This window comes from Phyllostomus hastatus, unplaced genomic scaffold (genome assembly GCF_019186645.2).
Source record: "Phyllostomus hastatus isolate PE091 unplaced genomic scaffold, TTU_PhHast_1.1 phas_scaffold_216, whole genome shotgun sequence".
Lineage (NCBI taxonomy): Eukaryota > Metazoa > Chordata > Mammalia > Chiroptera > Phyllostomidae > Phyllostomus > Phyllostomus hastatus.
In genome coordinates this window covers 3,005,167-3,030,869 of record NW_025334018.1, presented here as the reverse complement: position 1 = coordinate 3,030,869, position 25,703 = coordinate 3,005,167, and the positions used below count along the sequence as shown (strand labels likewise).

At 38.3% G+C, this 25,703-nt stretch overlaps 1 protein-coding gene across 5 annotated transcripts in view; it reads right to left on the bottom strand.

Moving 5' to 3' along the window:
• Positions 1–25,703, bottom strand: part of GON4L (gon-4 like) — an 83,329-nt gene that overhangs the window by 27,265 nt on the left and 30,361 nt on the right. For 4 of the 5 annotated variants that reach the window (XM_045861740.1, XM_045861741.1, XM_045861739.1 and 1 more), the window contains exons 5-14: positions 25,380–25,454; positions 25,156–25,206; positions 21,123–21,188; positions 20,719–20,814; positions 19,550–19,669; positions 18,888–19,058; positions 12,868–13,060; positions 5,930–6,031; positions 2,344–2,384; positions 1,630–1,733 (exon numbers count right to left, since the gene is read on the bottom strand). In XM_045861740.1, the coding sequence (XP_045717696.1) occupies positions 1,630–1,733; positions 2,344–2,384; positions 5,930–6,031; positions 12,868–13,060; positions 18,888–19,058; positions 19,550–19,669; positions 20,719–20,814; positions 21,123–21,188; positions 25,156–25,206; positions 25,380–25,454 (1,019 nt within the window). The remainder of the gene's footprint in view (positions 1–1,629; positions 1,734–2,343; positions 2,385–5,929; positions 6,032–12,867; positions 13,061–18,887; positions 19,059–19,549; positions 19,670–20,718; positions 20,815–21,122; positions 21,189–25,155; positions 25,207–25,379; positions 25,455–25,703) is intronic. The other variant, XM_045861742.1, reaches the window with a different exon arrangement.

The following is a 25,703-nucleotide window of genomic DNA, read 5'->3' as shown; positions in this document are numbered from 1 at the left end:
AGTGATGAAAAGGAAGGACCTACAACCAAGATCACTCTACCCAGCAAGGCTATCATTTAGAATCAAAGGGCAGATTAAGAGCTTCCCTGACAAGAAAAAGCTAAAGGAGTTTATCACCACCAAAACAGTATTACAAGAAATGTTAAAGGGACTCCTTTAAGAAGAAAAAAAGATAAAAAATATGAACTAACAGCCCTGACCAGTGTGGCTCAGTTGGTTGGGCATCGTCCTGCAAAGTGAAAGGTCTCTGGTTTGATTTCTGCTCAGGGCACATGTGTGGGTTGCGGGTTTGGTCCCTGGTTGGGGCCCATATGAGATGTAACTGCTTATGAGATGCAACTGATTATTATTTTTCTCTCATATCAATGTTTCTCTCCCTCTGTGTCTCCCTCCCTTCCCCTTTCTCTGAAAATAAAGAAATAAAATATTTTAAAGAAAAAAAATGTAAACTATTTAAAAAAAAAGTCTATTCAAAAAACTGCGTTGGGAAAACTAGATGGATACATACAAAAAAATTGAACTAGACCCCTTTCTTATACCATATACAAGAATAAGTTCCCAGGAGGAATGGTTCCATTCTGCTACACCAGAATTTTGTCCTATGAACTGCAACTTGAAGTAAGTGGGTCAAATACAGATCCTTAGAAATCTTGAAAATATTCTTTTAAAAAAAGTGAATATGTGAGGTGATAGAAGTGTTAATTAAATCAATGGGTGGGGGAAATTCTTTCGTAATCTATGTGTGTAGCAAACCACCATATTATATACTTTCAATATCTTACATCTTTGTCAATAGCACTTCAATAAAGCTAAAAGGGAAAATCCTAAGATATTTGTTACAGTTATATTACAGTGTTTATTGTAATGGAGTATGACTAATATTTCTGGCTTTTACACATTTATTAGTATACCTTGTCTTTTTCACTAAATTGCAAGTCTCCCAAAAGTCTACCTTTCAGATGGATCCCAAGCTCTCTAGTTAGGTAATGCTGTTCAATTAAAACACAGAATTAATTAGAGGCTCTGAGTATCGTAAGTTTTCTTTTTTCCACCTATTGCATGAACTACTCTCTGACCTCTGCTTCTACTCAGAACGGGTAACAATGAAGTACATATAGATTATGCAAACCTACTGCAAAAACGGGAAAAAAATCAGTTTCTACTTTTTGGGTCGGGCAATGGAAGTGCCAACTTTATATCAACGGAGCAGTCTATATATTTTAGATTCTAGGGCATTATTGTAGGTTCTTCATGGTTTGTTGAATTAATGCCTAGATGATTAACAAATGTTCATTAACACTTATCAGATGTTAACAGCAAATGAGGAGAACAAAAGTGACATGATGGATATGACAATTTGCAGTAGTTTTTGTGGCTGGCCAGGCAGAATCCTAATACCTCCTCCAGCACCACTCTCCTGGAGAAGCTGCTATGGATGCCAGCTGCTGTTTTCTCTCCGTTCCCAAACAGATACAGCTTGGTCTACAGCTGCACTGCCCCATAAGGAGATTTATTCACCTGACATTTAACACTCCCACTAGGGATGAAAAATTAACTAAAATTTCTGAAAACCTTTTCAGACACACACTTCTTGTCCATTCTAAGTTTCAAGGTCTTTGACAGGCCTACCGTAGGGCTTGAGGAGTGTTAAAGTTGGGCCGAGGCTCAGCCACACGTTCCTCCTCCTCTGGGCCATCATCTTCCATGTTGGGGAATCCCATCTCATCTTGAAACTGAGGAAAATGAAATGGAAATGATGGGTTTTCCTGGGCAACAGGCATGGGGAAAGTCACTGTAGCAGTGAGAAACGAAATCAAGACTACAGTTTACAAGACTTTAAATTTTTTTTTTCTCTTTTCAGGGCTCCCAAAGTCCCACACATGGGATGACTAGACTGTCTCAACAGGAAAAAAATGTCTCTCAATTGGTCAAATCGTAGTGCTAAGGACAGAGTATGAATAACTCACAATGATCATAAATATCTTTCAAGAGACAAATTTATAAGAAAGATAACTATCTCTCCTCAGAATAATCTAAAAATAGCTTGCAATCTTTAGGGATGCACCAAATGATTGTTGGAAAAACAATCATCTAAAAAAACTGTTGGAGAGGCTGTTCAAAGTTTGCAAGGAAAATTTACTAAAAATTACCTACATATGGATAATCAAAGTTTACTAGTAAGCAAAATTCTCCTGCCACTATATTCTCTCCCAGATGGACTGAAAGGGGAATCAGCTAGGTCTGAGCACTTTCTGGAGGCAGGGGCCCTGGGGCCAAAGGTCAGAGCTTGCTGGAGGATCCACTTTTACCATCCCAAACTCTTACTCAAGGATCATTACTCACAGTTTCAAACAGCTCTTCCATCAGTCCATTCACTTCCTTTTCTGCAAAAAAGCCAAACAGCATATTGTTGGCACAAGTTAGTTTTATAAGGGGTAATTGCAAGAAGACAATGTATTTTGTTTTCAGCAAGGCATCTGACAAAATCCTCATATATATTTAACATTCATTCATTCAAAAACAGTTGCTGAACACCAAAGGTGCCTCCATCCCTGTTCTAGATACCTGCAATACATGCAGAACTCAACAGTCCTACAATTGCGAAGGTTAAATTCTAGTGGGAAGACATACATAAAACGTGAGCTAGATGATTTCACAAGAGAAATTCATAGTTTGTTAACCTATCCAACTAAGTGGAGTCAAGAGAGAAGTCTCTAGCAGTGTGTCACAGGACCTTGTCTTCGCACTGGAACCATTTGATAACTCTATCAATGACTTAGAACAAGGGTCTCCACCCCATGATCCATGGCCTGTTAGGAACCGGGCCGCACACCAGGAGGTGAGGGGCCAGTGAACAGTCAAAACTGCATCTGTATTTATAGCTGCTCTCCATCACTCGCATTACTGCCTGAGGTCCTCCTCCTGTCAGATCAGCGGCGGCATTTAGATTCCCATGGGAGTGCAAACCCTACTGTGAACTGCACATGTGAGGGATCTAAGCTGCACGCTCCTCATTAGAATCTAATGCCTGATGATCTGAGATGGAGCTGAGGTGGGGATGCTACTGCTGGGGAGTGGCTGCAAATACAGACTACCATTAGCAGAGAGGTTTGACTGCACAGAGACCATAATGGATCAACTGCTTGCAGACGCATATCAAAACCCTATTAGTGACTGGCAAGTGACAATTAAGCTGCATCTGGTGGCAGTCTTTATAGTGGCAAGTGAACTGATGTGCTCCAATTGTACAGCTGCATCTCGTGGCTGGGTTTAAGTCAGAATCTGACACTTATTTTAGTCTGCACGTGGCCTGCCCACTATTTTATTTACCACTTATGCCCACCTCTCTTTCTCACACTGTGCACTTGTCTTATGTCACAGTTTTGTTAAGTCCACATGCTAACCCTAGCCAAAATGAGCAAAAAACAAATGTGGCTGGACAATTTCTTTGAAAAAGGGGGGAAGACCCAATGATGAGATAGCAGACGGTTCTACAACTACAAAGAAAAACAAAGCTGCAGTTAAAAGAAAATACCAAGAGTCCTACTTAAATTACGGGTTCATTGCAACAGGTGATTCACATTTTCCTAGCCTCCCTTGTACAATACGTGGTGACCAGCTACCCAACAAAGCCATGAAACCTTCAAAACTGCTTTGCCACTTGGAGACCAAGCATCCTAATTTAAAGGCAAGCCTTTGGAGTTTTCGAAAGAAAAAAAGCCCAAACACGAACAGAAGCAATTACTGAAAGCCACCACTTCCTCAAATGTGTCTGCACTGAGAGCATCATTCTTAGTGGCTAATCCCACTGCTAAAGCTAAGAAGTCCTTTACTATTGGTGAAGAGTTGATCCTGCCTGCTGCAGAGGATATCTGTTGTGAACTTTTAGGAGATGCTGCAATTCAAAAGGTGGCATGTACTCCTCTTTCAGCTAGCACCATAACTAGACAAACTTATGAAATAGCAGAGGACACTGAGGCACAATTGTTAGGATTAATGAGTCACCACGGTACTCAATGCAGGTTGACGAGCCTACCGATGTTGACAAGGCAACAACGCTTTTTTTTGTGAAATATTTTTTCAGGAGGATGTGCATGAGGATATGTTATGTGCGCTTTTGTTGCCAACCAACACCACAGCTGTGGAACTATTCAAGTCTTTGAATGATCACATACCAGGCAAACTGAATTGGTCGTTTTTTTGTCAGTACGTGATTGGATGGAACAGCTGCCATGATGGGACAGCATCTGGTTTCACTACTCCAGCCAAAGACGTTGCTTCTGAATGTGAGTCTGCGCACTGTGTCATCCATAGAGTAATGCTAGCTAGCTGAAAAAGGTCACCTGAACTTAACAATGTTTTGCAGGATGTGATTAAAATTGTCAACCACATTAAAGCACATGCCCGTAATTCACATCTGTTTGCACAGCTCTGTGAGGAGATGGACACAGAGCACACACGTCTTCTCCTACATGCAGAAGTGGGATGGCTTTCTAAAGTTAGATCACTGGCCAGAGTTTCTGAGTTACAAGAGCTGCTCCAGAGATTTCTTCTAGAAGAACAGTCACCACTGGCAGCACATCTCAGTGACACAGAATGGGTCATAAAACTTGCTTACACTTGTGTGACATATTCAACCTGCTCAAAGAATTCAATCTGTCACTTTAGGGGACAATGACAATTGTGTTCAAGTTGGCAGATAAAGTGGTTGCATTCAAAGCTAACTGGAACTATAGGGGTGATGAGTGAACACTGGGGTTTTCAACATGTTTCAAACATTAGCAAAGATTTTGAAAGAGGCTGAGCCAGGGCCTTCTCTCCCCCAGCTGGTGCACGATCACCTGCCTCAGCTTTCAGAAGAGTTTGAGCATTACTTCCCAACCACAAAAGACCCCGAAACGGGAAGGAATGGATCCACGGCCCATTTGTGAGTAAGCCAGGTGAACTGACTTTGTCCATGCCAGAAGAGGATCAACTGCTGGAGATCGCAAATGACGGTGGCCTTAAAAGTATGTCTGAGACAACTTCAAATCTCCATACATTCTGGATTAAAGTCAAGGGGGGATTCTTCTCTTCTTCTTTTTTAAAAGATTTTATTTATTTAAAGACTTCCATACAGTTCAACTTTCTGGCAGTTCTGGTTGTTTTTGTTTTTAAATTGGCTGTTATACTTCTTATGGTTATGCAAAGAAGCAAAGAGTATCTAACTACACCTCCATATTGGCTGGAAGCTCTCTGCTTAAAATTCTTTGAGCTTTCCTTTTTGATAGACCAAAACTCAAAACTCAAGGTTCTCCAATTCAGGGACTGAATACTGCTTACCTTTTCTATCACCACTCACACAAACAACTATACCAAACCATTTACTATTTTCCAAACATGTTTATTTCACAATTCTGTTGTTTGCATGTGATCTTGTATTTGTAATATCCCTCTGCTGTCCCCATTCACCAAAATTTTCCTATTCTTCCCTCAAAACTATCATAAAAAATCTCATCTTGTGAATCCTTCCCTAAGCCCTCCCACCATAACTTTATACCATACACTAGATTACACCTTCTTTTAAGCAACTAGTATACTTTATAAACAAGCTGTTCACAGCACTTATCACTTTGTATTATAGTTTTTTCTGTTTGTATCCCCTACTAAGCTGTCATCTCACATGACAGAAGCCATTTCTTTTTCATTTTTGGTATCCTAAGCACAATCTCTGCCAAGTGCTGGACTAAATACGTTACTGTGGGATGTATAAATGAATGAGTGATAGGCTCTCTGTATACTTAAATTTAAAGAATTATAGAAATGGGTAGAGGAAGCTTGTATGTCTTAGTTTAAACGGACTGCAAACTTCACCCTCAAAACCCTACCAAGTAATCAAATGTAGATGGGGCATAGACAAGAGGAGGACCCATAGTAAATACAGACTCACTGGTGATCCTCACTGCACGGTCAGTGCGGAAATCTTCTGTATCTGGTTCATCACGGTCTTCCAGGAAATTATATTCTGGATCATCATCATCATCTGCTTCATCTAGAAAACAAAAGTTTCAGACACTCATTCCCAAAACTGAACTCTTATCTCAAGTGACAATTTAAGATATTCAGCAACATAAGAATTTGTTCCAATAAAGTACATTTATTTTTATAAAGGAAGCTTTAAAATAATTCTTCTCTCTATGCCTTTGCAAAGATCATTGTCCACAGCTGACTCATCTCACCTATTCTCTCCAATAAGCCAAATTCCTTCCTTCCTTCGAATAAGACTTAAACCTCTCAAAATGCAGCAAAAGCCAGAAAACTAGTATGTAATTTATTTTGGTAATCCTACTTTGAGGAGTGCTTTTTTTTTTTAATTAATCCTCACCCACGACATGCTTATTCCCTTTAGGAAAAGGGGAAGAGAGGGAGAAGAAAGGGAGAGAAGCACTGATCAGCTGTTCGTCATATGTGCCCCAACTGGGGACCAAACCCACAACCCAGGCACGTGCCCTGACAGGGAATCAAACCTGTGACCTTTTGGTGTATGGGACGATGTCCAACCAACTGAGCCACACCAGCCAGGGCTGAGTAGTGCATCTTATGAAAATAATACTTTGGTAAAACTATACAAAGGTACTGATAGTGAAAAAAGGAATGACCCTTTCCCCCAGATTAGGGAATAACTACAATACAAAATGAAAACATGCAACTTTCTATAGATGTTTGATACCTACATAACAAAGAACAACACAGTACTATACAGACATAATAATCACTAAGTACAAAAAATTATATTGCTACAATAGAACTGAAAAATACCAAAATATTAAGCATTTGTTAGGGCATAGAAATATGGTGGTTGTTCTCCCTCTTAATTTTCTCTAATGTTGATACTTGGATGTCTTTCCTATTCTTAAATAAAAATTGTGCAGGAGTCACTGAATTATGGAATTGTTATGTTAAGGTAATATTTTTCCTGGGACAACTTTAGACCAGTGCCATCCAACTGAACTTTCTGCAATGATGGAAATGCTCTATGTATCCATTGTATAGTAATGGCAGCCACTAGCCATGTGAAGCAATTGAGACCCTGAAATGTGGCTAGTGCAATTGAGAAAACTAAATTCCTTATTACTATGTAGACATTAAACAAGAGAGGAAGATAAGTGTTATAATGCAAAAAGGTCTAAATTATAATATTAAGTGAAAGAAACAAGCTGCAGATGGAGAACAATATGTATGATATGGGGTTCCTTTTGTGGAAAAAAATTCTTATTTGAGATAAATATGTGCTTGATTGAATACACAAAAAATATCTAGAAAGTATTAACAAAAATTTAAGAAGAGGACTCTTACTTTTTACTTTGTACCATTTCACAATGTTTTAACTTTTCATAATATCTTTCATTAAAAATAAAAAAATATATACATACATTTTTGGGTCACAATAATTGACAAATCTGTACTGATTAACCCCATTTAACTTGATATTCTTTAAAAAAATAAGTTTACTGATTTTAGAGAGAGAAAAACACCAGTGTGAGAGAGAAACATCAACTGGCTGCCTTCTGTATGTGCCCGAACCAAGAACTGAGCCAACAACCTAGGTATGTGCCCTGACTGGGAACTGAACCCCCAACCTTTTGGTGTACAGAATGACACTCCAACCAAGCCACACAGGCAAGGGCTAATCTGGTATTTTTACTGAATATTTATACTCCATGTATAATAATTAACTTGCATTTGTTTATATATAGCTATTTACATGTCAAGTCTTTTTCATGCATTTGTAGGTTTATCTCCCCCCAAAATCTTCTTAAATCCTCCCTGGCTAGTGTGGCTCAGTGGAGTGCTGCCCTGAGACCCAAAGGGTCACCAGTTCAATTTCCAGTCTAGGGCACATATGCCTGGGTTGTGGGCCAGGTCTCCTGTGGGGGGTGCTCGAGAGGCAACCACACATTGATGTTTCTCTCCCTTCCTCCTCCCCTTACTCTCTTTAAAAATAAATAAATAAAATCTTTTAAAACAAACAAAATTTCTTTAATCCTTAGGAATAAAATCCCATCTTCCTAAATCTCTATAGCAAGTACTTTCTACATAAGTACCTTCACAGCAGGTTCTTTACAAACATTACTGAATAATGGAAGCTCTGGAAGAGCTTGTAGCATATAAACAGTGTACCAATGTTCGGACACCCATCTGTTTGGGTGCAAGAACTGCAATAGACAGCATCTGCCCACGACACACAAATAGGTCAGCCACCGTTCTCAGAGAACCTATTTGGCAAACAAGTTGAAAATCATTTAGGGCCCTGGCTGAGACACTCAGTTTGTAGAAGCGTTCTCCCACAAATCAAAGTTTCAGCTGTATATTCCTCCAGTGCAAATAAGACTCTCACCCTTAAAAATATGCAGATCAGATGGTACCAGGAACATGTGAAAATGGCCACATAATGCTACAAGAATAGATGAGGTCCTAGAATTTGTATCTAGGATCATTCCTATTTACCAGCACTCAGTAAATTAAGCTGGTAAATCCACGTCTACCCTAGTCATTGGCTTTGTGGTCTCTTTTTAAAATCTGTTCTATAAGGAAACAAACGAAAAATTGTGAATTTTAAATAAAAAGGGTTTTCATCCTTTCTAGTAACCATTCTTCCTCAATCAACCTCTATCATACACTCTTAATTCTCCCAGAAATGTAGTTTCTAATCTTTAGGATACCCATTGGAGATTCTAATTCAGTAAGTATGGGGGGAGGTCCTAGAATCTGTATTTTAAACAATTTTTTAAAAGATTTTATTTATTTATTTTTAGAGAGGGAAGGGAGGGAGATAGAGAGAGAGAAACATCAATGTGCAGTTGCTGGGGGTTATGGCCTGAAACCCAGGCATGTACCCTGGCTGGGAATCAAACCTGCGACACTTTGGTTTGCAGCCCACGCTCAATCCACTGAGCTACGCCAGCCAAGGCATTTTAAACAATTTTTTAAAAACGTGTTTATTAATTTTAGAGAGAGTGGAAGGGAGATAGGATAATACTGACGTGAAAGAGAAGCACCTATTGGTTACCTCCCTCAAGTGTCCCACCGAGGACTGAACCCACAACCTAGGTATGTGCCCTCACCAGGAATCCAACCCCAAAATTCTGGTGTACAGGACAATACTCCAACCAACTGGGCCACATCAGCCAGGACCTCAATTTTTTTTTAAGATTTTATTTTATTTATTTTTAGAAAGAGAGGAAGGGAGGGAGAAAGAGAGGAAGAGAAACATCAATGTGCGGTTACTTCTCGCAAGCCCCTTACTGGGGACCTGGCCTGCAACCCAGACATATGCCCAGACTGGGAATTGAACTGGCAACCCTTTGGTTCGCAAGCTGACACTCAATCTACTGAGCCACACCAGCCAGGGCTGGAATTTGTATCTTTAACACCATCTAACACATGTACACCCTTACACTCTTTGATTCTGATAGGGATCATATTGTAAGAAACACTGCCCTCTACTCCCCAAATCCTGACAACCAACCCTGTCTGGGCTTTCCTTCTCAATAGCTACCATCTCAGCTCTTTCAACCAAGGTGATGAAAATCAGGGCACCAAAGATGCTGATACTGATAAAGCTACGAGAACCTGATTTACTGCCAAGTTTTGTCTTCACTTAGATTTGAGGACAAAAAGCAGAGTTTGCTTGTGTTGAGTTACATCTATTTAAAAAATGCTTTAATGTCCCCTACTTTAATTCAGACATGTTTCTAGAATATTAAACTGGGTTGTAATCTTAGCAGTATATAACCAATTGATTTTGTAACACTGAGCAATCACAATGAATTTCTCTGAGATTTCTACAAAATGGATGGAAATATCTTTGTCTATGTTCATTCCTTTCTGTAGAGATTTTGAGCCTTGGTGTCAGGAACCTTAAGGTTGAGTTTGTAGAAAAAGAAAGTGTCAATAAATGAACTTTAAGAGATTTATAAATCATGAAAATAATCACATGAAAAAAATTTCATGTATGTGGGCATATAGTTTTCTGGAGAGAGGCTACATAGCTTTCATCAGATTCTCAAAGGGGTACTGAAAAAGCCAGAAGCTTAGACTCCTATCGGAAAGACTAATGTGATAACATATCAGTTGTTGATTATTAAGAAACTGATTCTCCAGTTTGTATGTCAAAGACTCATCTTCAAGTTTCATCTTTTCCCCCTTTATGCAAGTTTGTGCATTAGCACATCTGCTCTGGGAGTGAGTGGAAAAGAAGAAAATACTAAGATTCATACCAACTTCTTGTTATCCGTCTTTTCTAAATGTTTGGGGAAAGTCCTAAATCTAAATATAGGACTTAAATTATTCCTATTTCTACATTATTGTGGAAAACTAAAAGGAAACTGCATATTTGAAAACTCTTAGAGATGCATATCAAAATACTACCAGTGATCCCTCTCGGGTATGAAACTGTCATGAGGAAGGGCTTTAATGGTTTTCATTATACAATACAGCAAATTCTCGAAGAACATCATTTCATCAATGGTAGGCCTTTTGTTATTACACTGAGATGACATAGGAACTTAACTCTTGTTTATATCATGGTCGTTTCACTTGAACTTGCATAACCTATCAATCACGTTGAGTGAGGACTTACTGTATTTGATTTCTTTACACCAAGCACGTATATAATACAGAAAATAGGAGAAAACTCCTGGGAGGCCATCTTATAGAACTCATAGCATGTATTATCTCATGTCACTTCCAATCATCTGCCTCCTCAATGTAACTGCTGTCAAATGTAACTGTTTAAAATATCTTTCAAAGGTCCACCTCAACTACCGCCTCCTCTGATCACCCTAAACAAGAATTTTTTCTTCCTCTTCTAAAACCTTAGAACAGTTGTTATACCAGTTTTATGGTGTACTTGAGTTTGTTCAACTTCATTCACCCCAAATGTGTTGCACATCTAATAATGGACCAGGCAACAATCATACATTTTACTTCCCGACAAAATGATTATGCTCCTTTTATCTTTCACAGCTATTAGCATAATGCCTTGTAAAAGTAAAGTACTTGATAAACATTTGCCAAATGATGTACAATATAATTATTAATAGCTTTGTGAGATACATTCAAGGATGCCCTTGCTGGTGGCTCAGTTGGTTGAACACCATCTTATAACACCAAAAAGTTGGGGGTTTGATTCCTAGTCAGGGCACATACCTAGGTTACAGGTTCAATACCCAGTTCAGAGCATGTACAGGGGGCAACCAGTTTACTCAGTCTATTTCCATCCAAATTATTTGTTCTCTACCTTAAAGCATTATTCTTTTCAACACATAAATCTTATGATAGTTTTATTTTATTAAAGATTTGATTTATTTTTAGAGAGGGGGAAGGGAGAGAAACATCAGAGTGTGGTTGACTCTCACGAATTCTCAAATGGGGACCCGGCCCGCAACCCAAGCATGTGCCCTGTCTGGGAATCAAACCAGTGACCCTTTGGTTCAGAGGCCAGCACTTAATCCCCTGAGCCACTCCAGCCAGGGCTAAATCATATGGTAGTTTTAAAAGACAGGGAAAGAAGTAAAGATGTGCTGTGTAAATTGTTTATAGTTAAATTTGATGGGATATGATCTAATTCAGAAATAGCAGAAATGGATTTGGCTATAGATTAAAGTGAGATAATGGATGACCTTTGCTCATATAAAAATGTAACACCTTGGACTTGGTTCAGATATATAAATTTTTTAAAACAAATGTGACTCCTCCATAACACAACTGGTAAAAAATAATTTGGTCATTTCCATCAAAGAAAGTAAAACAAAACAAAACAAAAAAACAACACCAATACTAATAAAATTGTCCTGATTCCATCAAAGGAATGTGACAACATCTGTGATCACTACAAATTAAGTCAGTCTCACAGCGTCTAAACCTACAAAGTGTACTGCACGAGATGATATGATGCCTGCTTTCCACTACAGTGCACTGTTTAAAAATTACAAAGGACAGTTTTAATAATGTTTATTTCACCTATTAAAATAAGAACTTTTCTTATATTGTCAAATAAGGGTTATGGGAGGGATTCCTACATGATATATGGCTGTAGTCAGCACAGTTTTTGTCTGATTAATACTCCGTCCCCACTTCTGGAAACACTATCTCTTCTTTTGAGGAACTGCATAATCCAACCACATTGTTCTGTTGGGGGATGTCAATCCCGGGGCTTCGTGCTCACAGACTCCCCCATGAAACTCATGCAACGCCAAGAGAGTAAGCATGTGACCAAACCAAGCCAATCTCCCCCTGGATTTTCCAACTGGAGCCTATCAAAGAGAATCCTTCTGAACTGGGGAAAAAGCAAGAAGTAAATGGTGTGCTTACGACCACAGTTCAAGCCGTACAGAAAAAAACTGTGTTTGATAACAGAGTCGACTGACAAAAGGAGTAGAGATGAAGACTACAGAGAGGGAAAGAGGGCCTTCACAGGACCTCAACTCTACTGCAGGTTTTTCTGACCTTCGCGAAGTCTGGTTTCATTCGATCTCCCTGCAAGTTGGGATTTTGGAATCTTTCACCTGCTTGAAAAAGAACCTTAACTAACAACACAATAGTCTTTGAGTCAATCAATGTACTCTCATGAAGTGGTATATAAAATTATGTATGCATTTATGTTTCAGGGGAGGATTCTTAGCATTCAAAGAACGTTTGGGAACATTCTTAACCAAAAATGGAGGGGTGGGGGTGGAATTTACTACTGATTTAATGTAATTTGTTGGGTAAATACAAAATAAAATTCAACTAACCAAAAATACTCCTTTCTTTAAGCTTCTAATGAAAATTTTACCACAGAAATAGTCCACAGAGCACATCATAAATGCAAACGCAACTACTTACCTTCGTTCCCCACATCATCGTTCATGAGTCCCCCCAGCCACATCTTCCAGTCCTCATCGTCTGCTGTGTTGGGGTCATACATGTCTGGGGTGATGTCTGGAGCCTGGAGCTCTGCCTCTAGCTGCCCCAGGGGAACATCCTTCAGAGGCATCTTAGAGCGGGTTCGGAACGCAATGAGACTGTCATCCATTGGCTAGGCAATGGAGAAGGAAACAAAAACATGCCACTGAATGCCTAATGCTTCCAAATTCTCCAACCCTCATTATATCCTATGTGCTTCTCTTCCTACCTAAAAACACCAAAGTCTCTTCTCTAAACAATTTGGATTTATTACTCTTTGAGAAACTTTAAGGACAATGACATCAACTTTAAGATCCACATTTCAGGGACATTTATAACAGCTTTATTAAGCTCTAATTTACATATCATAAAATTCAATTTTTAAGTGTAAAATTGAGTGAATCTTACTATTTATTCTATACTATTTACTCTATATTCACAGAGTTGTGTGACCATCGACACTAATTCCAGAACATTTTCTTCACCCCCAAAAGAACTCCCATTTCCATTAACAGCCACTCCCAACCCCAGTTTCACCCTCATAACCACTGATAACTAACCTACTTTCCATCTCTATAGATTTGCTTATGCTGGATATTTCATATAAGTGGAATTATATAATGTGTGCCTTTTCGTCTCTGGCTTTTTTTTATTTAAGCATAATATTTTCAAAGTTTATCCAGTTTTTTAGTACGTATAGATACTCTGTCCTTTTAATTGTACAATAATACTCCATTATATATAAACTTTTGGTTTATTCATTTGTTAATTGATGAAAATTTGAATTGTTTCCACTTTGGGGCTATTATGAATAATGATGTTATTAACATTTGTGTACACATTTTTACATGTTTTCAATTCTTCTGAAAAGGAACTTCTGGGTCATATGGTAACTGTTTAACTTTTTTAAGACTTTTCTTTCTTTATTTTGGACAGAGGGGAAGGGAAGGAGAAAGAGAAGGACAGAAACATCAGTGTGTGGTTGCCTCTCACACACCCCCAACTGGGGACCTGGCCCACAACCCAGGCATGTGCTCTGACTTGCAATTGAGCCTGTGACCCTTTGGTTTGCAGGCTGGTGCTCAATCCACTGAGCCACACCAGCCAGGGCTATGTTTAGCTTTTTGAGAAACCACCAAACCGTTTTCCAAAGAAGCTGCATCATTTCACGTTCCTAGGGAGTTCCACTTTTCTCCACATCTTTACCACACTTGCTATTGGACATCTTTTTTTAATTACAGCAGTCCTAGTGGGTATGAAGTGGTGTCTCATCATAGTGTTGATTTGCACTTTCCTAACGACTAACAATATTGAGTATCTTTTCATGTGCTTCTTGGCCATTTGTACATCTTCTGTGCAGAAATGTCTATTCATATCCTTTGCCCACTGAACATTTTTTTTACTTTTTCAATTATAGTTGACATACAGTACATTAGCTTTGGGGATATGATATAGTCATTAGATATTCATATAACTTACAAAGTGACCACTTCAAAAAGTCAAGTACCCATCTGACACCACACATAGTTATTAAAATATTGTTGACTGTACTCCCTATGCTGTACTTTACAACCCCTGTTTTAACAACTGGCAATTTGTACAGCTGAACCCCTTTCCCTTTTTCAGTCATGCCCCTCAAACCCCTCCCTTCTTGTCCCAGTTTTTAATCGGGTTGTCTTCTTATTGTTGAATTATTAGAGTTCATTATACATTATGGATACAACTCCCTTCTCAGATATGTGATTTGCAGTTATTTTCTCATTCTGTGGGTTGCCTTCACTTTTGTGATGGTACCCTTTGAGGCACAAAGTTTTTAATTTTGCTGAGCCCAATGTATCTATTTTCTCTTTTGTCACTTTTGCTTTTGATTTTAGAAATCACTGCCTAATCAAAAATTACAAAGATTTACTGTTATGTTTTTTTCTAAGACTTTATAGTTTTAGCTCTAAAATTTGGGTCAATGATCTAGTCTGAGTTAACTGTTGCATGCGGTGTAGATAAAAGTCTGACTTTATACTTCTGTATGTGGATCTCCAGTTGTCTCAGTACCATTTCTTGAAAAGACTCCTCTTTCTTCATTAATCAGTCTTGGCACACTTGTCAAAGATCAACTGACCACTGTAACAGTTTATTTTTGGACTCTGAATTCTATTCCATCTAATATGTCTGTTCTCCGCCAGTACTTGACTGTCTTGATAACTGTAACTTTGTAATAACTTTTGAAATAGGGAAGTACAAACTTCCAACTCTGTTCTTTTAAAAGACGGTTTTGGCTATTCTGGCCCCTTTCATTTCCATACGAATTTTAGGATACACTTCCATTTCCTATAAAAAAAAGAGCAACTGAAATTTAGAGAGAAATTGTACTGGATCTGCAGATCAATTTAGAAAGTCCTCCCTAGACTACTACAGCAACTCCTAACAGATCAGTGTCCTCTCGGGCTCTACTATACCCTAATCAAAAGGAAATTCTTAACATCGGTCAGAAAATATCACCAAAAGGCCATATGGTAAAGATAGCAACGTATATAAATGCAGTATTGGCATACTCCTACAACCATATCAAAATTACAACTAAACTATTGAACAGTCTTGGCTGATGTGGCTCAGTGGACTGAGTGCCGGCTCAAATGCTGATGGTTCGAGGTTTGATTCCCAGTCAGTACATATGCCTGGGTTGTGGGCCAGGTCCCTAGTTTACATTAGGGCTTACTATCAGTGCTGTATATTCTGTGGGTTTGGACGCCTGTAGCAACCATAACACTATCATAAAGAATCCTTTCACTACTCTACAAATCCTCTGTGTTCTACTCTGACTGGTTTAGCACTGTTGGGCATCATATCACAAAGCAAGGGTCACTGGTTCAATTCCTAGTCAGGGCACATGCCTGGGTTGTGAGTTCAGTCCTGGACAAGGTGCATGCAAGAAGTAACTGATCGATGTTTTTCTCCCTCTCTTTCTCCCTCTCTTCCCCTCACTCTAAAAATAAAGAAAAAAATCTAAAAAAAAAAACCCTACAGAATAACCGTCTTTGAGAACAACCTGAATATGAATAATAAAATGACAATAAATACATATCTATTAACAATTACTTTAATTTTTTATTTATTGATTTTAGAGAGAGACAGGAAAGGAGAAGGGAGAGAGAAGGAAACATCGATTTATTGTTCCATTTATTTTATGCATTCATTAGTTGCTTCTTGTATGTGGCCTAACCAGAGATCAAACCGGCAACTTTGGGGTGTGCAGATGATGCTCTATTCAACTGAGCTCCTGGCCAGGGTCTATCAACAATACTTTAAATACAAATGGATTAAATGTTCCAATCAAAAGACACATGGAGGCTGAATGGATTAAAAAAAAAAAATCAAGACCTTTGCACACGCTGTCTACAAGAGACTCATTTCAGATTGAAAGACATACAGACTGAAAAGTGAAGTGATGGAAAAAGTTATTTCATGAAAATGAAAACACACACACACACACACACACACACACAAAAAGCTGGGGTGGCAATACTTATACCAGACAAAACTTACTTTCAAACAAAGGCTATATAACAAGACAATGAAAGACCCAGCAAATCCACTTCTGGGTATTTATCTGAAGAAACCTAAATCACTAAATCAAAAAGATACATGCATCACTTCTCAGCCTTTTGGCTAAGATCAAGTTTAAGAAGACATATGCATCCATATGTTCATTACAGTATTATTTAGGATACCCAAGACATGGAAGCAACCTAAGTGTTTATTAATAGATAAATGGATAAAGGAGGAGTGGTACACACATACAATGAAATATGGCTCAGCCGAAAGAAAGAATGAAATCTTGACATCTGCAACAACATGGGTGGACATGATTTTGCTGAGTGAAATAAGTTAGAGAAAAACAAATGCCATATGATTGCATTTATATGTACAATCTAAAAAGCAAAAGCACAATAAATGAACAAGCATACCAGAAACAGAATCATAGACACAGAAAACATTTTGATACTTGCCAGATGGGAGGGCGATTGCATGGAATGGTGGAAAAGATGAAGGGATTAAGGGGTACAAATGGGCAGTTACAGAATAGTCACGGGGATGTAAAACTCATTCAGCAAAGGGAACATAGTCAACAATATTGTAATAACTAATATGGTACCAGGTGGGTGCTAGATTTACTGGGGTGATCACTTCATAAGTTATATAAATGTCTAATCAGTGCGTTATATACCTATAACTAATATAATACTGTATGTCAACTGTAATTGAAAAATAAAACATTATTTAAAACAATAAAATACCACAAAAAGCTTTTCTAAATATTAAAATAAAATCTAAATTCTTTATCATGGTTTTCCAAAACCCTCACGATCTCCCATTCTTGCTTAGCTCTCTGATCCCACTCCTACTACTACTTCCCATGATCCCTGTGGGGCAGCTAGTTTTTATCCCTTGACTACACTAAGACTGTTCACACAAGGAACTCTGAATGTGCTACTTCCTCTGAATGACCCTTTCCCCCCAGATCTTTCAGATCCCTGGCTCCTTCTCATTCAGATCTCAGCTCAAATACCACCTCTTCAAGAGGCTTTTCTTCACCATGCTATGTAAAGTACTCTCACAGGCACTACCTCCTTTCCTTGTTTTCACTTAGTTCCCAGCACTTACCACTGTGTGAAATGATTTATGTGTTTATGGTCCCTCTCCCCCCAACAAGACTGCAAGGTCCAAAGAAGGATATTTTCTTTCTTATACACTGTTATTCCCCAACTTCAATCATTAAGTATGTGTATGAATAAATGGTTATATAAAACACTACTGCCCCCAACACAACTACTCAGTCACTCCAAAGCAAGGTGATTAAATTTAATAACTTTTGAGAGCGATTCCATTTAATATTGTTTTTAAATTTTAGGACAGACACATTTTCCACTGACCTATAAGACTGGTGGGGAAAATTCAGAATATTAAAAACTGGCAAAATGATGAAATTTAGAAAGTCATCATTTGATAATGATCATGGTAATGATTATTTCAAGCAAGAATAAGTAATGGATTATAAAACCACAGGGTAAAAAGATGTTTGTCCTCAAAGTATATCCTCATAAAAAACATACTCATTAATTTAAAAATGGAAAAGTGATTATTTTACAGTGAGAAAATCAAGCAGTCACCACCTGAAACGTGGTAAAAAATTAACATGAGAGGTGTGATGTGCCTCCTGATACGATGTACTGTACTAAAAAGGACACATTGCTGCCATGGTATTTGTGCCAAAAGTGTATAATCTGAATCCTATTATGACGATATATCAGAAAAACCAAAACTGAGGTACATTTCTATAAAATAACTGGTCTATACAGTTTAAAAAATGTCAAAGCTATGAAAGACAGAAAAGACTAAGAAGCAAGATAACTAAATACAAGACATAATTCTAGATTGGCTCCTGTGTGAGGGGAAAAAAAAGTATTTTTCTATAAAGGACATTAGTAGGACAAATGGTAAAATCTAAACTAGACCTTTAATAGATTAGATTACATTTCTGTGTCTTTATTTGCCTAACTGAACGCCCTAATTTTTACGAAATACACATCGAAGTATTTAGGAGTCAAACACAGCATCACAACCGCCACATGCTCTCAAGTGACTCAGGAAAAAATACTTATGTGCAGAGAGTGAGAAAGAGAGAGAAAACCGGCAGTTGTGGGAAAGGCTAGTCCAGGGGGAATCTGGCTGTGGTGGTTCCTATGTTCCGCATTTAAAAATGCTCTTCACATACCTTACCTCTTCCTTAGGAGTCTCCATTCTCACAATAAAATAGCACAAACCAAATAAAGTATCACAGACCCAAAATTTCATGACTGTTACTTATTATAACAGAATTTAGTATCTTCCCTTCCCCCTTCCCAACCTGAACAACTACTAAATGATTCAATTTGACTTTCTCAGCAATTTAGAATTATGTTTACCTGGAAAGAATCCATGCAGACCGGACTGGAAGCCAGTTCCTCATCCACAGCATGCAACTTCTCCATGAAAGTACTATCCCTGGTCTGCTTGGGTTTTGGCGGGGGTGGGGGCCCCATGGGCACTACCTCAGCACTGATGTGCCTGATGGCAGGTGTGGCGACTTTCTCAGCCTGATTAAAAGATGCAAGCACATTAAAAAATACATGGGAAAAAAGCGGGGAGAGAGAGGCATATGAAAACAAAGACTCTGTCAAGTATATTAATCTAATTAGGTTTCATGTAATTTCCAATGAAGCCAACAGGATGCTACTTAGGTTACCAAAAGTGGGAAATCTAATAAAAATGGCTTTAGGACAATATTAGGAGAGGTATGAAAAAGACAAAAGAAAAGGAACTCTGCTAACCACTCATATTTGGTCCCTTAATGAGAACTCAGAAAAGCTCTCTCTCTATCACTGAGTTCAGCTTTTTCTTAAATGTTCATTGACTTAAGAGACTTTGAAATCTGAACAGTTATAACCAGTCAAAAATACTAGGAAGATAGTGGCATGATTACTGATCTTGATTCATATTTGGCAAAGGGTAATAGCTCACAATCACCATGGATAAATAATCTATTTATACAGTTATAACTTATCTCTTCTTTATGATGCAGATTCACCTCTGATAATACGACACTCTCTTCATCTGTTTCAGTCATCTCGGAAGACTGTCTCAGTCTGGATTTCTTTGCTCCACGTGGAGATGAAGCAGTGCTTTCAACATCACTTTCCAATAAACTCTACAAAACAAATCCAGTTCACTTTTATATTTATGCCTCTACCTTATTCCACTGAGGCTCAAATACTTCAAGAGAATGAACCACAAAATATCAGTCACTCAGTCAGAGTAAAGGAAAATACAATGTAAATAGAAGCTTAATATTCTGAAGGTGTCACATCACTGCGCTCATCAGCAACGCAAACTTTGTAAAATTGTAAGGCATTCATTTAAAATCCTTTTACTAACAATTAAAAAAGTACATTAAAAATATAACATTACACAAAAATGAATATTAACTATAGCTACAAGTAACAGTATCTCAAAGGATTAATGTTGCACACACACATACAAACGAATACATACACTATGGGTCCATTTATATAAGGTTCGAAAACAGTAAAAAATTGAACTACACTGTGTAGAGCTGCACATTTAGGTGATATAACTATAAAGAAAAAACAGGAAGTAATTATCAAAAAGTCAGGATAGTAGTTATCTTTAGGGTACAGAAATGATTATAATTAGGAAGGGCAAATAAGGGGTATCCTGGCAAGGTTATATTTAATGACTCAAGAAATTTCATGAGAAATGGCTTCATAATTAAGCTGTGTATTTTTATTTTTATTCTATGTACAGTTCTGTATGTTATATGTGTTATATTTCATAATACAAGATGTGAAAAATTAAGAGTGTGAAGAGAAAACACTTCACAGTCTTGTATTTGTGCAAACAATGAGTATAAAAAAGAACAGGTGATGCCCTGGCTATTGTGGCTCAATGTACTGAGCGCTGGCCTGCAAAGTGAAAGGAAAGGTTGCCAGATCAATTCCCAGTCAGAGCACATGCCTGGGATTCGGGCCAGGTCCCCAGTTGGGGGTGGGCAAGAGGCAACTGATTGATGTGTCTCTCCCTCTCTTTCTCCCTCTCTTCCCCTCTCTCTAAAAATAAATAAGTAAAAAAAAAATTTTTTTTAAAGAACAGGTGATCTTACTAATGAAGCAAAATGCACTCTGCCTTATTGAGCCAATTTTCCCTGTACTATCAACTAACACAAGCGTCACCACTGACCTCTTCAGCGGTCTCGTCTTCTTCTTCATCATCTGGCTGGTACTCTTCATCTGAGGAGTCATCTTCTTCAAGGTTGATATCCACGAACTGAGGCGGCTTCATAAATACCATTGCAGAGAGAAATGGGGTAAATAGGAAACATAAATTGTATGTATGGGGAAAATAAAGGGGGAAAGGCAGAGCAGGAAAAAAAAAATCTGAAGCGCACAATGAGCTAAAGCAGGTAGCAACAAGTAGGGTTTAAAGACATGCCTAGCAAGAAAGTCAAACCTAGGAGTAACAAAATAAAAAAATTAAAGCTGGAATTTTAAAAACTTAAATTAAAAGTCCCCATAATGTTAACAAATAGAAAGTACTTAGGTTTCAAAACTGATGAATTCTTTCTGGAAAAGAATAAGAATTACCTCTTCCAAGTTTACCTTAATTTCATTGGCCTTCTTAATTGGTGAAATATTCCATGTTGGAATTACCTACCAACAAAGAATATAATTATTAAGTTCTCTTATCTGAAATAAACTGTTTTTCATTTTTACTTCCTCTTTGCCCTCACATTTTTACTTCCTCTTTGCCATCATGTAGAGCCATACCTACCACGGAGCTGCACTAAGCTAAGAGTACTGATTATCCCTGAGGGTATACTCTCAACTGCTGTATTTATCAGAGCTTGACAAAAGAAAGGAGAGATTTCTGCCTTAAACCTAGTAAGAGTCTGTTTCTGTCTTGCCTACTTTATAGCACAGCTCAGGTTCACATGGAATAATGAACGTGAAAATTACTTGTAAACTACAATATTACAGGTGATAGTGGCCTTTTGACATCAGTATTTTTTATACTTAATTACATAAATCTACCCTAATTATGTCTCCAAAAAGCCAGCCATAAATAGTTATTATGGAAGGATTTAGGGGTGAAGTGTCAAGTTGTCCACAACTTATTTTCAAATAATACAGAAAAAAACAACAGATAGATATAATAGAGATTCATGAAGCAAATATGGTAAAATTTTACAATTGTTAAATGTAGATGGAATACAGATTCACTACAATTATTTCAACTTTTTGCATGTGTCTTTAAACAGCAGAGTTAGGAAGGAAAGTCTTTTAAACAATTTTCTAACACTCCTACATCATACTGACAAAGTACCATTGATTGGAGTGTATAATTTCTTGACCATTAACTTATGACCCAATCAAAATCACCTTATGAACAAAACCCAACAGGCACTAGGTCTGTCTCTAAAAGGAACCTCAGGTTTTCCACATTTCCTTAGCCCCACCACATTCTGGCCACTTATCCAGCTCTGTGTAGCTAGGCCTGTACAATGTAAAGGGGATGATGTGATTCAGGTCCACACCCTTCCCATGTTTGTTTCTGAATCAATCAGTTTCCCTACTGTCAAATCCATTAGGAAGGCAAGGCAGCATCTGGAAGTACACTGGAGTCAGTCTATTGAGCATTAAGAAGCAAGAGGGCCCTGGCCAGGTGGCTCAATTGGTTGGAGTACCATCCCGTATACCAGAAGGTCTTAAGGTTCGATTCCCAGTCAGGGCACATAGCTAGGTTATGGATGGGTTCAATTCCCAGGTTTGGGGTATATATGGGAAGCAACCAACTGACATTTCTCTCTCACATCTTTGTTTCTCTCTCTCTCTCCCTAAAATCAATAAACATACCCTAGGATGAGAATTTTAAAAAGTCAAAATCTAAAAAGAAGCAATAGGGACTCTAATCCTGTTCTTCCACATAAAGTAATAAACTACAGTCTTGGGTTGTTCAACTTCTCTACACCTGTATTCATGGTTGATAAACATAATTCAGAGCCTGACTCAGGTCTCCTTGGTCTTTTATTCCAAATCAAACATGGAGTTAATGTTAATTATACTCTATGTGTCAGGCAGAATTCATACACTTCTGTCCCAGTGATGGCTGCTTTCATCATCGCTACTACATATTCATTTGTGTAATTTCCTGCAGAAAGGTGACATTTCACTTTACGCAACCAAGGTTAGTCGATTAACTAAACTAAAAAATATGATGTGGCTGTCAAAAAAAACACACAAACAAACAAACAAAAAAAACCCCAGCCAGTGCAAACTCAGGCTATATTCAGAGAAATCTGGGGCCCTGGTCGAGTAGCTCAGTTGACTGGTGCATTGTCTGGATATGCCAATTGCATGTTTGATCCTCGGTCAGGGCACATCTAAGAAACTACCAATGAATATATAAATAAGTGGAACAGCAAATCAACGTTTCTCTCTCCTCCTCTCTTCCTCTCTTTATCTAAAATCAAAAAATAAGCCCTGGCTGCTGTGACTCAGTGGACTGAGCACCGGCTTGTGAACTGAAAGGTCACCAGTTTGATTCCCAGTCAGGGTACATGCCCCAGTTGTGGGCTAGGTCCCCACTTGGGAGTATTCAAGGGGCAACTGAATCTCTTGCACATTGATATTTTTTTCCCTCTTTCTCCCTCCCTTCCCCTAAGTAAATAAATAAAATAAAATTGAAATGGAAATAAATAAAATCGATCAATTTTTTATAAAGATTTTATTTATTTATTTTTAGAGAGGGAAGGGAGGGAGAAAGAGACAGAGAGAGAAACATCAATGTGCGGTTGCTGGGGGTCATGGCCTGCAATCCAGGCATGTACCCTGACTGGGAATCGAACCTGTGACACTTTGGTTCGCAGCCTGCGCTCAATCCACTGAGCTATGCCAGCCAGGCAAATTTTTTTTTTTTAAGAGAGAAATATGGTGTCTGGAACACTGAGGGGATAACCTAACCTTCATCTGTAGTAGTTAACTTACATCTGGAGCAGTAGATTCCACTACTGGCATACTTTTAAAGGATACAGACAAACTAGGCACATGAAGAAGAAAAGGGTGTCTATAAAGCTATACAAAGAATTGTCACACAAGGACTAATAAAAAATTGGAGGATATTTAGTAAGAAAAGAATGTTACAAGAAGACATACTAGATTTCTTCAAATAGAGGAAAGGTCATGTGGAAGAGGAACATACATTTCTTGTACAGGGTTGCAAGGAACTGAACCAGAGAATGAGACAAAAATTATAATAGCATTTTGGGTCACCTTCCTTACTATCAGAGACAGAATGGACTCCCTCAGAACTATCCCCTGCACTATCACAGAAGCTAAGTACAAATTGGACAAGTGGTTATTGTTAATCAGGATGTAACCTGGTTTCAAGCATCAAAGACCTTGCTGTGTAACTTGGTTTCAAGCATCAAAGACCTTGCTGTACCAAAATACTTCAGAAGTCTTCAACTGGTTCTCATAATTTGAGTGTGCAAAAGAACAAACTAGTATGGCCCTGGCTGGTGTGGCTTAGTAGATTGAGTGCCGGCCTGCAAACTGAGAGGCTGCCAGTTTGATTCCTGGTTAGGGTCCATGCCTGGGTTTCAGGTCAGGACCCTGGTTGGGGGTATGCGGGAGGGAGCTGATCAGTGTTTTTTCTCCCTCTCTTCCTCCCTAAAAATAAATAAATAATAAAATCTTTAGCCCTGGCTGGTGTGGCTCAGTGGATTGAGTGCCAACCTGCAAACTAAAAGGTCGCCAGTTCAATTCCCAGTCAGGGTACATGCCTGGGTTGTGGGCCAGGTCTCCATTAGGAGGCGCACCAGAGGCAACCACACATTGATGTCTCTCTCTCCCTTCCCCTCTGTCTAAAAATACATAAATAATAAAATCTTTTTAAAAACCTTAAAAAAAAAAGAACCAGTATGTTTTCTTCTTTTTTTTAAAACAATATTTTATTTATTTATTTTTAGAGAGGTTCCCCTCCCTATTTAGGGAGAAAGAGAAGGAGAGAATCATCAATGTGTGGTTGCCTCTCACATGCCCCCAACGAGGGACCTGGCCCGCAACCCAGGCATGCACCCTGACTGGGAATTTAACCAGTGACCCTTTGGTTTCCAGGCTCTGGCAATCAATCCACTGAGCCACACTAGCCAGAACAGAACTAGTATGTTTTCAACAATAAACATTCCCAGGCCCTACCCATGGGTCCCCATTTCTAGGTCTGAGGTGAGCCCAAGAATGTTCATTTTTAATAAGCACTCCTGGGAACCCACACTTGGGTAATCTTGATGCTCATGGTTCCTGGGACACACTCTGAAAAATCCTACTTTAAACACTACCACATACAACATGAATAGAAAAACTCTCTCATTGCTTTCAACAATTCTAAATGATTCTCTATCTAGTACTTCCAAAAAATCAGTATTTCCACATCAACTAAAATAAAAATAAACTATGATAATCATTTTATATATTCTGTCTTTACTTATCTTTTACAAATCTTTAAGAAAGCAAATCCAAACCACTTTAAATTTTTCCTATATTTCCCCCTACAAATAACCTGCAATTATATCCTATTTACCAACCTAAATAAACAATAAAGAAAAAACAGAACACCCACCACTCCTTTTTCCACCACTTCCTTAAGTTTAGAGCGTGTCATTTTGGGCTCCTAAAGAGGGAAAAATGAGAAGAAAAGAGACAATAAAAATCATCATGTGATTTTTGGGTTTTGAGATGCTAACTTTACCCCCTACTGTCAAACTATTTACAGTGGCCTCCTACACTTATCCAGCTGACAGGTAGCTCTGGTCTATGACATTAAAAATTTGACAAACTACTCACAAACATTGGCATATCTTCCGTCTCGCTGATGGCTGCTTTCATCATCGCTACCACATGTTCATTTGTAATTACTTCCTGGAGAAAGATGAAATTTCACATTATGCAACAAAGATGTGCCATCTAAATAATATTCATCTCTCTGTAATTCTGCTAGACATATGTAAAGACAAATAAGAACTAGATATTTAAACAGCTTCAGACTAGAGTAATGCAAGGCAACGAAAAGCAAAGAAGCAAGTTTTGGACAAAACACACAGCGTCAAGCAATGTAGCAGCAAATGGACTAATCTTATTAGCTGCTACAGGGAATAGGAATGGCTCTCA